Consider the following 15,580-nt stretch of genomic DNA (forward strand, 5'->3'; position numbering starts at 1 on the left):
ATTTCTCATTTTTAAACTTGCAATCTCCTGACATAGTTTTGGAATAGCTTTATTGAGCTTTGTGACAGTGGTTGGTAAGAGATTCCAGCAAACAATCAATAGACCTCAAAATCCACAGTTGTGTCCCTCAATTTCCCCTTTTGCCCAATTAAAGCATCAATGAAGTCTGGCTGTGGCTAATAAAACATACTTCAGAGCTCGCTGCTGCTCATGGGTTGAGGTCTGATAAAAATAATTGCTTCTATTTCCAATCAGTGCCCTTCTGGTGTGATTTATTGATATTGCTTTTATTGCTTGAAGCAAATTGCTTTTTCATGACACAGGAATTCTAATATAGTAGAGTGATAGAGTAACAGTTGTACACAGCAGAACCAGGCCCCTTACCCATGTTAGGATGGTATCCTTCCAAATCTTGCCGAGTTAACTATCTGCCCAAAAATAAATAATAACCAAGAGGGTGGAAAATCTGTGAGTCCAACGTCTAAGGGGACCAGATTATTGGAATTTTACTGTACTGGTGTTTCTAAAAATTCTTATATTTATAGCTGCTGGATCCTTGTCATGTGAAACATTTTTGTAATGAGGCAAACTGCATTGGAAATAAGGGGGTTAAGGGTTGACTGAGGCTTGGAATGCAAGAGACAGCAGTGATCCTGTAACAGCTTAAAATATTAGCTAGATTGAGTCCTGGTTGTCACATTATTGGCAGGATGTGAAGACATCACAATTTGGTGCAGAGAAAAGTTGAAAATGTTGCTGGGTCTGCAGAGAGTTGGACTTGGCTTGGGAATGAGACAGACACGGAATGAGAGAGGAAATGGAGATGTGCAAAGTTATGAGGACCCTAAACATGGAGAACAGGAAGGATCATTTCCATGAATGGAAGGTTCACTAACGAACAGATGTAGATTTGGCAGAAGGATTAGGGAAACCTAAGGTATTATTTACTTTCATCAAAGTAGTGGCGAGGGGTCTAGATCTGATTGAAAAGTTGGTGGAGGCAACAGCCCTCAATACACTTCAGTATACTACTAGTGTACTGCTTAGTATTGTTCCGCACAATTCTGATTTAATATCATGCTCTTGGCCCTCTAGTCCAAACACTCACAGGAATTTACGCACTGATGCTTTAAAAAGATGCCCACTTGGGCTGCACACTGAGGACCCTAGATCTCCTCTACTGATCTCATAGCGATAAATCACTCATAGCTCAGTGCGGTGAAGCAACCTGTGATGAATGAGGCAGGCAGGCTTTATCGAGTGATGTATAAACACGTATCACTGATCTTCGCCACCATATCAACTGCTTTAGCAGAAAGAGGCAACTGCATTACTCCAGCAGTTTGTGTTTTGCTTAAGATTCCAGCATCCGCAGTTGCTTGAATCTCATCATTTACCTTTATTTCCTAACCATCTGTGTTCAGGCTTAATTTCCTTTAAAGAGGAACCTAAGATGAAGTTTATACTCATGATTGGTATCCAGTCAAGATAAATTATTTTCATTAAAAATAAGTCAGAGAAATACATCCCATCTTCGGGAAGAGCAGTTCTCATTCCTAGAATGCACTCGAGTGGCACAAGCGCATTTCTCTTTAAGAGAAAGTGTGCAGGGAGGTGGAAGTAACACATAATCAAATACTGTGGTGATAGAACATAACTTTGGACAAATTTTACAACAGGCAGTGTCAGCCCTCTGGACTGGGAACAAGATTGCACAAGAATGATGTAAATTAAAAACATAATTTTATCAAGACTAATGACTGCAGTATTTTTGAATCAATATTTGTCAAAGTCATAATTTCACAGGACTGGAAGAAATTTCAGAACATTTGCCAAACTCCAACCTAAAAATAAATTTTAGGATGGCTAGCCTAAGCCTAAATGTAACAACACAATACAAAACTGGATCATAAACTTGGGGTAAAACGTTTAGTTATTTTTGTTCATTTCAATGTGTTTAAATTATCTTACAGTAGTCTGGTGAAATCATTATTTCATTCGTTCATTTTAAATAATCTACAATTTGAATAAAATTTCAACTACTTTAAAATTTTGTCAGAAGCCATCAAGATTTTCCAGGTGGGAGACCTCAGGAAATGTGCCCAAACCCTGGGGCATTCCAGCAGTCTGCACTGGTTCACAGGATGGCTGCAGCAGGCAGACATCCAGCGTGACTGCTAGTGGAGCTGCAAAAGGCTAGTAATGCTGCAAAAGCCAGGGCAGGAATAGGGGAATGGGTGTCATTCTTGATCCAGTATAATCCTCTCCATTATCAGCATCATGCTGAGTGCCCGCACAGTGGTGCAGCTAGTAGAGCACCACAGACCCGGGTTCGATCCTGACCTTAGGTGCTGTTTGTGTGGAGTGTGCACGTTCTCCCTGCGACTGCGTGGGTTTCCTCCAGTAGCTCCAGTTTCCGCAAACACCTCAAAGACGTGTGGGTTTGTTGGTTAACTGGCCTCTGTAAAATTGCACCTAATGTGTAGGAAGTAGATGTGAAAGTGGGATAATAGAACTAGTGTGAACTTGTGATCAATTGTCTCCGTGAGCCAAAGGGCCTATTTCCATGACGTATCTTTAAAGGGGTGGCATGGTGGCACAAAGATTGAGTTACAGCCTTACAGTGGCAAAGACCTGGGTTCGATCCAGACTATAGGTTCTTACTGTATGGAGTTTGTACATTCTCCCTGTGACTGCGTGGGTTTTCTCCAGGTGCTCCCTTTTCCTCCTACATTCCAAAGACATGCAGGTTTGTAGGTTGATTGCCTCTGTAAATTATCCCTATGGATAGAACTAGTGTGTGATTGCTGGTCGGTGTGGACACGGTGGGCCGAAGGGCCTGTTTCCATGCGGTTTCTCTAAAACTGATGGTTACTGACCTCATGGCTGCACTGATTTTTTATTTGGGGTTAGTTAATTTGTCCATTTTCATGGGATTGTGTTATTCTTTCTGAAGTTGATCAGAGTCTGTTAGATCTTTCTAAAGATGTCTTGGCAATCTACTTACATCAGCACCAAGTGCTTAGACCAAAATAACCAATGAGTCAATAATTTTAAGGAGAGATGTAGAAACGAGGAACTGCAGATACTATTTACCAATTTATTTTTCTATTTACCAAAAAAAAGACACAAAGTACTGGAGTAACTCAGTAGGTCGGGCAGCAACCCTGGAGAAAATAGAAAGATGACATTTTTGATTGAGACCCATCTTCAGACTGATTGTGTGGGGGGGGGGGGGGGTTGGGACGCAAGAAGAAATTAAGAGGGCGAGACTTCTAGCTCTCTTCCCCACTCCACACCAACGCACGTGCACGCGCACAAGTCCGCGTGCACACACGCAGACGCTCAGTCTGAAGAAGGGTCCAGCCCGAAACGCAAGCCATCCATGTTCCCCAGGGTTGCTGCCTGACCCACTGAATTACTTCAGCGCTTTGTGTCTAGTTCTGAGATCTCTGCTTCCTCCTTGCCATCACAGAAAAGAACCTTTGGACATTGTGATTCACTCCACGTGATATCAAGTAACAGCCGATAGTAACAGATACAACAAAAGCCATAGGAACAAATAATGTTCTGATTGTAGCACTGAAGAGCTGTACTCTAGAACAAGCAACAGATCTGGTTAAGTTGTTTCAGTGTAGCGACAATGCAGGCGTCTGCATGACATTTAGAAAGATGTACCAGTAGGTGTTGTTCCCTTTATCCTGTCGACTGTGAATAAGCTAACTGCTGTAAGGTTGCTGTTGGGAGTGATATTAAGCAGCACCTACTCACCATACATGCCCACTGATGCCCAGATTATTAAGCTCTAGACATCAGAGTCTTGGACCAAAGAGCTGGATTTCAATGATTCCGTCCTTGGCATCAAGATAACATTTGACCAAGTGGAAATTTAGGAAAACATTGAAACTAAAATCAATGGGCAATAAAGGGGAAAATACTCATGGCTCTATAAGTGCTGTAGTTGATGAAGGTCAATCATTTCAGCATCAGGACATCAATGCAGGAGTTACTCAGGGCAATGTCTTAGATCTAACCACTTTCAATTGCTTCAATAATGACCTTCATTTCATCATAAGGTTAGAAGTGGATAGACTCACGAAATTAAGTTCTCATTGCCAGCATGTCGAAAGATCTAAATAACTTTCCAGCATTGTGTTTTTATTTCATATTTCCAGCATCTACAAATTTCTTCTTGATTTTCATCAAAACCCCATTAACCACCACTGGCCAGTTACTGTGGCTGCAAGAGCAGGTCAAATGCTGGGTAACCGGAGGAAAGTGTCTCACTTTCTGACAACCCAAATCCTTCATGCACATCGACAAATGTAACTCCAACTGAATCAGCTAGACCCTTGCAGGACAAAACTGCCAGCTTGATCTCTACCCCATCCAGATGCCTAAACGTTCATTCCTCCACTACCAATGGATGAAGTGTGCACCTTTAACAAAGTGCACAGCAATTTCTTGCCGTGGCTGCTCTGACCCCACTGCCCAAATTACTTCCACCAAGGAAAAGGGCTGCAGGTGCATGGGTGCTCATCACCTGCAAATCCATCCAGGTTGACACATCCTGACTAGGAAATATATCACTGTTACTTCATTGTCATTAGGACTAAAACTGGCTACTTTAACAGCATTCACCAGGAGTTCACGATACAAGATGGCAGGTCCTACCCAGCAGGGTAATTAGGGCTAGCTAGCAAGGCCGACATACCCAGAAATTATATAAATTAAAAAGAGCCTTAATTCAAAGACGGAATACAGTTAATTCACTAGCAGAACGCCAAGTCAGTGATCTCACACAGTAATGGTCACTCTGTCTCCATAGTTATTGCTTGATGAACCATTTCCTCTCTTTTTCTTCAGATTTCTATTATCTGCAATTTTTTCATTCACCATGCGCATAGTCTCAAGTATATGTGTTACGTTAGAACACGTTACGTACAGCACGTTATGTTTGCCCCCCGGGTCTGTGGCATCCATGATGCCATTTTAAACTGATTCCATCTGCTTGTGCATAATCCATAGCCCTCCATCCCCTGCCTGTCCAAATGCCTCTTAAACATTATAATGGCATCTGCTTCCATCACCTCTCGTAGCAGCGTGCTCTGGGCATCTACCACACTGTGTAGAAAATGTTGCCTCGCGCATATTTTTAAAACTTTATCCCTTCTCATCTTAAATCTACACCCTCTAGTATTTGATATTTTATTTACCCCTCTCACAATTTTTACACTTCTATCAAGTCACCCCTCAGCCTCCAATGCTCCAGAGAAAACAAAACAACAAAACCAAGTTGTGGGACAACACAAAGCTAGTTTGAATGGGTGATCAATGGTCAGCGTGGACTCAGTGGGCCGAAAGGCCTGTTTCCATGCTCTCTCTATAAAACTAAAACCTAAAACTAAAGTTTCTTCAACCTCTACTCAGAGCTAATGTTCTCCAATCTAATCACTCTTCAAAGCCTCTACATCCTTCCTGTAACATAACTACACTTGATACGCCAAATGTGACTGAGCCAAAATATTGTAGTTACAACAGATATGCCAACTTTTATACTCAATGCTGCAACTGATGGCAAGCAAGCCACATATTACCACCCTATATCTTTGCATCTCAAGATCCCTCTGTACATCATCATTCCTAAGAGTCCATCCACCTTCTATATATTTTCCTCTTGCATCTGAACCACCAAAGTTACGTGTTCTTGTTCTATGCCAGTATGAAACTTTGCGAGTCTTCAAGGTACAACAGAAGTCTTTATTACAGTAACTCAATGATGGCAGCAAGACAACTAAAATGGCTGCCACCCCACAATCTGACTCCAATGTAGCCCAACATTGGGAACTCCACACTGTGTACAGCCAAGATAACTATGTACAAAACATCTCCCTTTGTCCTGTGCAGCGCCACCTGCTGCATGGAAGGAGCAACGGGTCCTCCCACCCCACACAGTACACCAAACATCACACAAAGTACAACAAACTTGTATTTACTCTGGATTAAAAGCCATCTGTCATTTATCTGCCCTCATCTCCAACTCATCCTGACGCATCTTTTGGCAACCTTCTTCATTTTCCACAACTCTGCCAATTTGTGCGTCATTTGCAAACCTACTAATTACCCAACCTATATTTTCATCCAACTCATCTACATAATCATATACATATGTTAACTACTTAAAAACAGTTTTCAATAATTAATTCTCGGCGTTGAAAGCACTGCACACCAGCAGTGAACTGAGAAATACTTACAATTGGTGATGTCTGGAGGTGCATACCCATCATGCATGTACATGTTGGTTGGCTTTGCGACCTTCAAGTATACCACTTCTGCTGTGTTTTTTAAAGCCGTCACTGCATCTTCATGGGTAACTTCATCTAGACTGGCTGTGTTAACCTAAAATGCAGAAGGCAACATTGCTAATATATATGTACATTAAAACAGTAAGATCGACACAAAGCTGGAGTAACTCAGCGGGACAGGCAGCATCTCTGGAGAGAAGGAATGGGTGACGTTTCGGGTCGAGACACTTTTCTTCAGAAAAGGGTCTCGACCCGAGACTTGCCCATTCCTTCTCTCCAGAGATGCTGCCTGTCCCGCTGAGTTACTCCAGCTTTTTGTGTCTATCTTCGGTATAAACCAGCATCTGCAGTTCCTTCCTACACATTAAAATGGTAATCTATTGCTAAAATCATTGGTGTTTGCTGAGAAAAAGTCTATAAATGTACTTTTACAGACATTTGCATGTATACATCATATGTCAATTAAATGGAAATCAGCACACAATAACATACTTGATCAAAATAAGTTTTATTGCCCAAAATGTTCTTTCCTTTTACCCATGGCCCACCTCTAACTTGCCTCAGCTATGTTGAGACATTTGAAAGGTGGAGACAAGTGCAGCAATTTATTTCTCACTTCCTAATCTGAATGAAGTCAAGCATGAGCTTGAAATCAGATGCCGGTACTGGGCTGGAGGTAGGTTGCGGTGACCAGAGAAGTCAGATGCACTTCACATCTGACCCTCAGCTGCAGCATCCCTTTCATTTGATTGTGAAGTGCAAAATATTTTTTGTAAAAAATCTTATAATGCTGAATCTGTTTTAATAATTGTTATTCTTTCATTGAGTCATAAAGTTATACAGCATGGAAATAGACCCTTCGGCCCAACTTGCCAAAGCCTGAAATAAACTAATCCCACCGAGCCATGTTTGGGCTATATCTCTCTAAATCTTTCCTATCTAAGTGCCTGTCTAAAGATATTTTAAATAGTGTTATAGCACCTGCTTCAACTACATCCTCTGACCGCTCTTTCCATATACCCACCACTCTCTGGGTAAAAAAATTGTCCTGCAGGCTCCTTTTAAAGCTTCCGCCTCACACCTTAAAACTATGTCCTTTTGAGTCATCATTTGGCTAAAACATTGTGCATCTACCCTATCTATTCCCCTCGTGATTTTATACACCTCTATAAGATTACCCATCAGCCTCCTGTGCTCCAAGGTATAAAGTCCTAGCCTGCCCAACCTCTCCCTTTAGCTCAGGCCCTCAAATCCTGGGAACATCCTCACAAATCTTCTCTGCACTCTTTCTAGCTTAACAACATCCTTCGTATAGCAGAGTGTCCAAAACTGAACATAATAATGTGGCCTTACCAATGTCTTGTACAAATTTAACATAACATCCTAACTTCTATACTCAAATCCCTGACTGATGAAGGCCAATATATCAAAAGCCTTTATGACCATCCTACTACCTGTGATCCCACTTTCCCGAAACCATGTACCTGCACTCCTAGTATAAGAAAATAACTGCAGATGCTGGTACAAATCGATTTATTCACAAAATGCTGAAGTAACTCAGCAGGTCAGGCAGCATCTCGGGAGTATTCACAAAATGCTGGAGTAAGCCTGCACTCCTAGATCCCTCTGCTCTACAACACTCCTCAGAGGCCTGCTATTCAATGTGAAGGCCCTGCCCTGGTTTGGTTTCCCAAAGCACAACACCTCACACTTACCTGCATTAAACTCCATTAGCCATTCCTCATCCTACTTGCCCGACAAATCAAGAACATGCTGTAATTTTTGATAACCATCTTCGCTATCTACAATGCCATCCACATTAGTGTCATCCACAGATTTACTAATCACGCCTATCCATTGTCATTTAAATCATTAATATAAACCACAAACAACAATGGGCCCAGCAATGATTCCCGAGACACACCACCTCTCACAGGCCTCCAGTCCAAATGATCTGAAGTGAATTTATGAGTTTTTAAAAAAACTGAAAACCCTTTTTAGTATTTTTTTTAAATTATCTGCAATCACAAACATGTAAAGGAGTTCAATGAGCTTTGATAGTAAGCTTAAGGATTGAGAAATGTTCAGAATCCAGTGAAGGTAGATCTAGGCATTGATAAGGGAAAGTAGAAAATTAAAGTTGGCTAGCAAGTAACATTAAAATGCCTCTAAATATAAATGTAAAAAGGAAAATATCAGTGAATATTACCCTGGGCTCCTGACTGTCTGAGAAATGAGAAATTAAATAGTAAAAGAGAAATTAAACACATTTTTTGACAGTTTGACCAGAAGGCACAGCAAACCTACCAGAACATTAGAGAATCACAAACAGTAGAACGGCAGATCCAGAATGGACCATGAATGCTAGGAAGTAGTATTAGTTAAAGAAAGGTACTATAGAAAGTAAAGGGACTGGAAGGCAATCAATCGTCAGGACTTGATGATTTACATCCTAGGGTTTTGAAGATGGCAACTATGGAAATAGTAGATGCACTGGATGGCATCTCTCAAATTTCATAGATTTCAAAATGGTTCCCACAATTTTGAAGGTGGTATATGTAACTCTACCTATTTGACAAAAGAGAGTAAGGGGAAACAGGCTATGTAGACTAGTCAATCAAAAGTTAGTTTGGCAAATTGCTCGAATCGGTTAACATGGTAATCGTAACAGTTCACTTAAAAATTTACAATAGGATTGGGGAATGTCCATATGGATTTATGAAAGAGGAATCACTTTTGACAAAAATTTTAGGGGTTTTCCAAGGCTGCAGATAGCAGAATGGACAAGAGTGAACCAGTTTCAGAAAGACTTTGCTGAGGCGTCATGAGAGTCATTAAATAAAACTGAAGGACATAACATTGGAGGTAATGTAATGAAAGTGCATTTCATACAGAAAATAATAAGAATAAATAGGTCATTTAGGCGTTGGAATTCAATGACTAGTAAGATGCAGCAGAGATTGGGGCTGCAGATGAGATGATCGAGTGTGATACATCCAAATATGCTGATGATATAAAGCTAGGCAACGTTGTTGACTGTGTGGAGGATGCAGAAAGGCCTCAGGATGATAATGTGAACAACTGTTATGGAAAAAAAATTTGGAGATTTAAAAAATTTAAATTGGAGATTGAAAAGTGTTGGTTTTCAATTTTTAGCCTTGTACCTCAATAACTCAAAATAAACAGGTTGCTTTCTTTGGTTGAATACTGAAGGGCTTGATGAACAGACGTTGGAGAAGATTGAACAGAGAGTGAAAGAGAGAACAAGGTGCAATTCTATGTGATCCCATTGCCTTCCCACTCAAGTTTCTTTAATCCACTGATCCCAACATCAAATTAGTTTGATTGGATGGACAAACAATCCATTTTGCCACAATTGCTATTTATACCACTTATTAAATCAACCAGATGCAATAGATCAACACAGGATCTATGTCATGGATAAATTGATTTATCGGTCGGTGAACCTCCCACAATAGGTTTGTGCTAGGAAGCAAAGAATGACCAATATATTCTTCAACTTCCCAAACACTTCTCAGCAAGTCCGTACATTTTCACAGGGCCTGTACCCATGCTGTACTGAGATTTGATCCAAATTCTAATTGCATGGACTAGGAAAGAGCAACAGCAACATTTGGAAGGTGAAAGTTCTACTTCTAATATGTGATTCGGATGGATATGGAACATTCATTTCAGGAAAGAAGGAAATAAGGTATTGCCAGAGGATTTGATCTCATCTGAAGTAGAGAGCATTAATCGTCAGCTCTTTTTTATTGGTTCCAGTCTCTCTTTGTCAAGATCTTTACTGACATTCTTAGATAAATGGGCCAATTATACCACGAACACCACTTAACTTTTATTTAAAAACTTCTGAGAAACAGCAGAGTGGAATCTGAAGCAGTAAATTGGATGGTCAAAATCTGAATAAATTAGAGGTCTAAGCACTTTGAGGGAATAAAGATTTTACTGCTTCCATCGCTGTCGTGCACTGTAGCAAACACTGCAATGCTATAAATCTTTGTCTATCCATGCCAGATGGATCTTGAACACTAAGAATCGCAATGAGAATTCAAAGGAAGTGTTTGATGTATTGATTGAGTTCCATTCAGTAGCAACAGTTCAAATGAAAATCATCTATTAACAAAATTACATTTACAGCTATTCCAATTAATACTTTACAAACATTGAAGAACAAGGCATAATCCATTATCTGGAAATTATAATTTTCTCCAGTAATAACTGTCAAGTTCCAGTTGTTAATTGTTGAAATAATGTTACAGTTCTTTCATTATTATTCCAGACCCAAAAGAATGCAATTGGCAACCAGCTCAAGGTGAAACATTAACCACATAACCCAAAAATCACAATTTTCCATTAGCACAATCAAAAATCATCATTTTCTTGCCTCTTTTGATGGACCCATTTTCCCTCTAGGGAAATCACACATAGATTAATGTGAACTGAATGCTCTTCCTAGCTCTGTGTTTGAGAAAGCAGGTAATTTATCTCTTTTGTTTTGATGCAAATGCCTTATAATTTAAAATTGTTATAGAGTCACAGTCATATAGCACATAAACAGGCCCTTCAGCTCAACTTGCCCACGCCAAACAAGATGCCCCATCTACACCAGCCCTGTCTACCCACGTTTTCCCCATATCCCTATTAACCTTTTCTATCCATGTACCTGTCCAAATGCCTTTTAAATGTTGTTATTGTACCTGCCTGAACTGCCTACTCTGGGAGGTTGTTCTATATATCCATCACCCACTGTGTGAAAGAGTTGTCTCTCAGGTTCCTATTAAATCTTTCCCCTCTCACCTCAAACCTGCGTCCCCTCAATTCCCCTACTCTGGGTGACATACTCTGCCTTTACCTTATTCATTCATTAATCTTCCACTTTCCTTGCACTTTATTGACTTGAATTGTGCTGATGGATAGCAGGACAATAATTTGTGCTTCAATGTGTGCGAGATGAAAGGTAGAGTTTGCCTGATTGAGGACAAACGCTAGCCTAACTGACACTTCACTCCACCGACAGACTCTGCAATGAACCCAGGCAAACGTGGGCTTGGGCTGGGTGCAGTTCATATCCAACTAGCAGCTTTGCACCAGGAAGAGTTAGCATGTGAATGGCAACCCAATCTTTTAAATGGGGTCATTGAACCAATGGAAAACAGATAATAAGGCAGTTAAAATTCTAGAAATACTCATCAGGTCAGACAGCATCTGTGGAAAGTGGAATAGTTAATGTTTCAGGACAGACACCCCGCTGGGAAAGGGAGAAAATAAGAGTTTCAGTTGAATAGGGTGGGGAAAACGAGTAAATGTGGTAGTTGGAGGCAGATTGCGCTTCTGCGTTAAGTATTACTTGAAGTGGGGTTGTGGAACACACCCAGCCAGCCACGCTCTCCAAATGGAGAGAAAAACTGAGTCAGTTCTGATGCAGAAAGACAGTAAAAAGCGACTTTAAACTGAATCAGTGTGTATCAGAACTGACCATTTCTGTCCACAAACCTTCCGTGAGTTTGGTTCAGTTTTGATTTTCATGTATCGTTAAGTGCTTCCCACAACTTATTATTCATTATTTTAATCGGCAATTGCTTAAGGTAGCAAAACAATGTCAGTAATTTGTGATCCAAGCATTGTCATAGTTTTATAGAGCAATTTATTTCCTTTGCAATTGATATAGAAAATATACTGAAAACTTACTGCCAGAATTTTGTCTCCTATCTGCAAACGGCCGTCTTTATGTGCTGCCCCTCCTTCAATAATTTTGGTTACATAGATGCTGTTATCTCCTGGAATGTGCTGGTTTCCGACACCTCCAGCTATACTGAAACCAAGACCTTTGGGAGAAAGAAAAATCATATTTCAAATCAACCAAAATATTTTTTTCTTGGTAGAAGAGATATTACCCAAACAACCACATGACATTTCTTAAGCTAGTACGGCACGGATCAACAGCTCAAACATGATCATTACCCAACCATCTACTTTATGAACTTAACATTTCCCACGAATGGTGACAAATCTGCTTATAAATACACAATTTATTCATCACCATCCATTTTTACTTTCATTAGCGTAAAATCATTATTCCTATATTAATTAAGTACAAAATGTTTCTAAAAAGTTCTTTGGGAGAGAATCTTTAGTAGAGAAGGGCTGCTTGATGGTAAGTGTTGATTCAACAAAACGAGTCATTCAGTCCAATGAATTAGCACCAACCATGAAACACGCTGCTCATCCACACTAACCTCATGAATTAAAAACCTGGCCCCGTCCGATTCCATCACTCACCAACATATTAGGGGCAATGTAACCTACTGATCTGGATGTCTTTGAAAAGTGGAAAGAAATGGAGCACTCAGGGAAAAACCTGATGGTTGCAAAGAGAATGCACAAACTCCACATAGACAGCATCAGAGAAAAGGATTGAACCTCAGTTAATGCTGCTGTGCCTCAATGCCAACCAATTAGATAAATGTAAGCATCGTCACCAGTGGCTTCAGTACTCAATGATCTGTATTAATTCTAGAATTACCAGAGTTACTCAAGTATTTATTCAAGTACAGCATGAGGTCCAGCAGTCAATCATGCAAAATGATGGAAACATAGAAAATATGTTTTCTATGGAGGAGGCCATTGGGCCTTTCGAGCCAGCACCGCCATTCATTGTGATCATGGCTGATCGTCCCCAATCAATAACCCGTGCCTGCCTTCTCCCCATATCCCTTGATTCCACTAGCCCCTAGGGCTCTATCCAACTCTCTCTTAAATCCATCCAGTGATTTGGCTTCCACTACCCTCTGTGGCAGAGAATTCCACAAATTCACAACTCTCTGGGTGAAAAAGTTTTTTCTCACCTCAGTTTTAAATGGCCTCCCCTTTATTCGAAGACTGTGGCCCCTGGTTCTGGACTCGCCCAACATTGGGAACATTTTTCCTGCCTCTAGCTTGTCCAGTCCTTTTATAATTTTATATGTCTCTATAAGATCCCCTCTCATCCTTCCTTCTAAATTCCAGTGAATACAAGCCCAGTCTTTTCAATCTTTCCTCATATGACAGTCCCGCCATCCCAGGGATCAATCTCGTGAACCTACGCTGCACTGCCTCAATTACAAGGATGTCCTTCCTCAAATTAGGAGACCAAAACTGTACACAATACTCCAGATGTGGTCTTACCAGGGCCCTATACAACTATGGTCTTTACTCCTATACTGAAATCCTCTCGTTATGAAGGCCAACATTCCATTAGCTTTCTTCACTGCCTGCTGTACCTGCACACCAACTTTCAGTGACTGGTGTACAAGGACACCCAGGTCTCGCTGCACCTCCCCCTTACCTAACCTAACACCATTGAGATAATAATCTGATATATTGTCAAACCAAAGTTTATCGGAAAACATTATTGGGGAGGTGCCGTAGATTTTGATAATAAGTGAAAGAAAAAAGGAAAACCAAAAAGATCAGTCAGGCAAACTTTCATGTTCGCATTCTTCTCTTGAACCGATTCTCAGTTGGAATTACTTATGGTACCCTTGAACATATCAGCAGTCACCTTGCATTTCATGTTTTACATGAAATGTCTTCAATATTTGAATATCTTTTCTGAATCTTCACATCCTGAGGAAACAAACCTTGACTCTCCAGCCAACTCAGATTTATGAAGCTAAATATCAGTTGTCAAATGTTCTGCAGGTTTACAAGGCTCAACCAGAATCGTACATTGCATTTACTCACAGCACAGATTCCTCATCTGTGAGAATCTATGCTGCATTGCTGTAACTATGCAGCTTCATACCCACACATGGGAAATTACTTCAAAGGAGGAACGAGAACCAGAGGTAATTGATGAACAACGCCAAATATCTCAGACTTTGTCGTGGAGAACATGTTTAAAGTTCATTTAACAGATTTATTTTTTTAATGCAGAACCTACCTTTTGGCCCTTTAACTAGTTTTATCTCTAAGATTTTTTCTGTGACTGCTTTCCTTCTCCGCACATATAATCTCACAATCGATCCGGCCTCTTTTAAAGCTTCTACTGCTTTGCTGTGCGTTACTTCCCTTACATCTACATCATTTACTCGAAGGATGCAGTCATTCACCCTAGAATGTAACAAAACATACATTGAAACAAGCTGCACGCTCTACAGCATATAGTTTTCTTTTTAAAAATATTGTGAATAAAACTTTTAACAACCGGTAACTCTTTCAAATGCATCACGACTCATTTTTTGCGGCAGAAATAAATAGTGCAAGAAAAAAAATAAATAGGGGAGAACATTAGTTAGGTATAGTTAAAAATGAAAGGAAAGAACACAAATACTGAATCATTAAGGAAAAGTCAGCATTGTGACTAAATATTCTGTAATAATGCACTCATTGATCGTGGAGCAAGTGCTGGAATTTTAAAATAATTCAATGATTTTTTTTTTTTAGGACAACTTTCACCCAATTGTGATTGTTTCCAAGACTAGAACAATTTCCTGTACTTTGCTTGCTTGTCGTGTACAGAAGGCCCAGTGGTAAATAAATCAATAGAAATACATTAACATGATTGAAAAACAAATTCAGGGAATTAAATTGATCTTTGCCAGGAAGACAAATGAAACAAGTATAAATCATGAGTTTTTTTTATGCCATACTCAATTTCCTCTTTGACCACTGCTGAAGACCAATTTCAACATGTGGTATGGATAGACAAATCATTGAAAGTGTTGAAACAGGTTGAGAAACTGTTTAGTAAGGCTTTTTAAAAAAGGCACAGAGTGAAAAAGAAGGGAAGTCAGGCTGGATTTTGACAAAAAAAACGGACGGCCTCAACTGAAGGCATCAGTGAGGCCCAACAAACATTCCCAAAACCGATTCCTGGGATGAGAGACCACAGTTACGAGGAAAGCTGAGAGAGGCTGGAACTCTTCTTTAAAACAAAAGAATGAGGAGAGATGTAATTATAGTACACCAAATAACAATGGACCAGGATAATGTAGATAATGGGGGACCATTCCTGATGGTAGCAGGAGTCGTGGACTGGAGGAAGCACTTAGAATCTAGGATGTTTACTTGCAGATAGATGTGGAGGAGGCAGGTTCCATTGCGGGTTCCAAAAGAAAATTGGATAAATATATGGCGAGGAAAAATAGGCAAGCAATGGGAAAGGGGCTAAGAGCTAGATCTACCAAGTTACTGATAGAGAACTGGAACAGATACGATGGGCTGAATGGCAAGCACCTGACTCTTCCCATGGATATAATGTAATAATACTATGC

The 15,580-nt window shown here is 40.2% G+C and overlaps 1 protein-coding gene across 29 annotated transcripts in view; it reads right to left on the reverse strand.

Annotated features, from left to right (window-relative positions):
- LOC144599431 (disks large homolog 1-like) overlaps positions 1-15,580 on the reverse strand; it is a 354,144-nt gene that overhangs the window by 96,988 nt on the left and 241,576 nt on the right. For all 29 annotated transcript variants that reach the window (XM_078410310.1, XM_078410309.1, XM_078410307.1 and 26 more), the window contains 3 exons: positions 14,248-14,417; positions 12,015-12,151; positions 6,255-6,399 (listed from right to left, as the gene is read on the reverse strand). In XM_078410310.1, coding sequence (XP_078266436.1) covers positions 6,255-6,399; positions 12,015-12,151; positions 14,248-14,417 — 452 coding nt within the window. The remainder of the gene's footprint in view (positions 1-6,254; positions 6,400-12,014; positions 12,152-14,247; positions 14,418-15,580) is intronic.

This window comes from Rhinoraja longicauda, chromosome 13 (assembly GCF_053455715.1).
Source record: "Rhinoraja longicauda isolate Sanriku21f chromosome 13, sRhiLon1.1, whole genome shotgun sequence".
NCBI classification, from domain to species: Eukaryota; Metazoa; Chordata; class Chondrichthyes; order Rajiformes; family Arhynchobatidae; genus Rhinoraja; species Rhinoraja longicauda.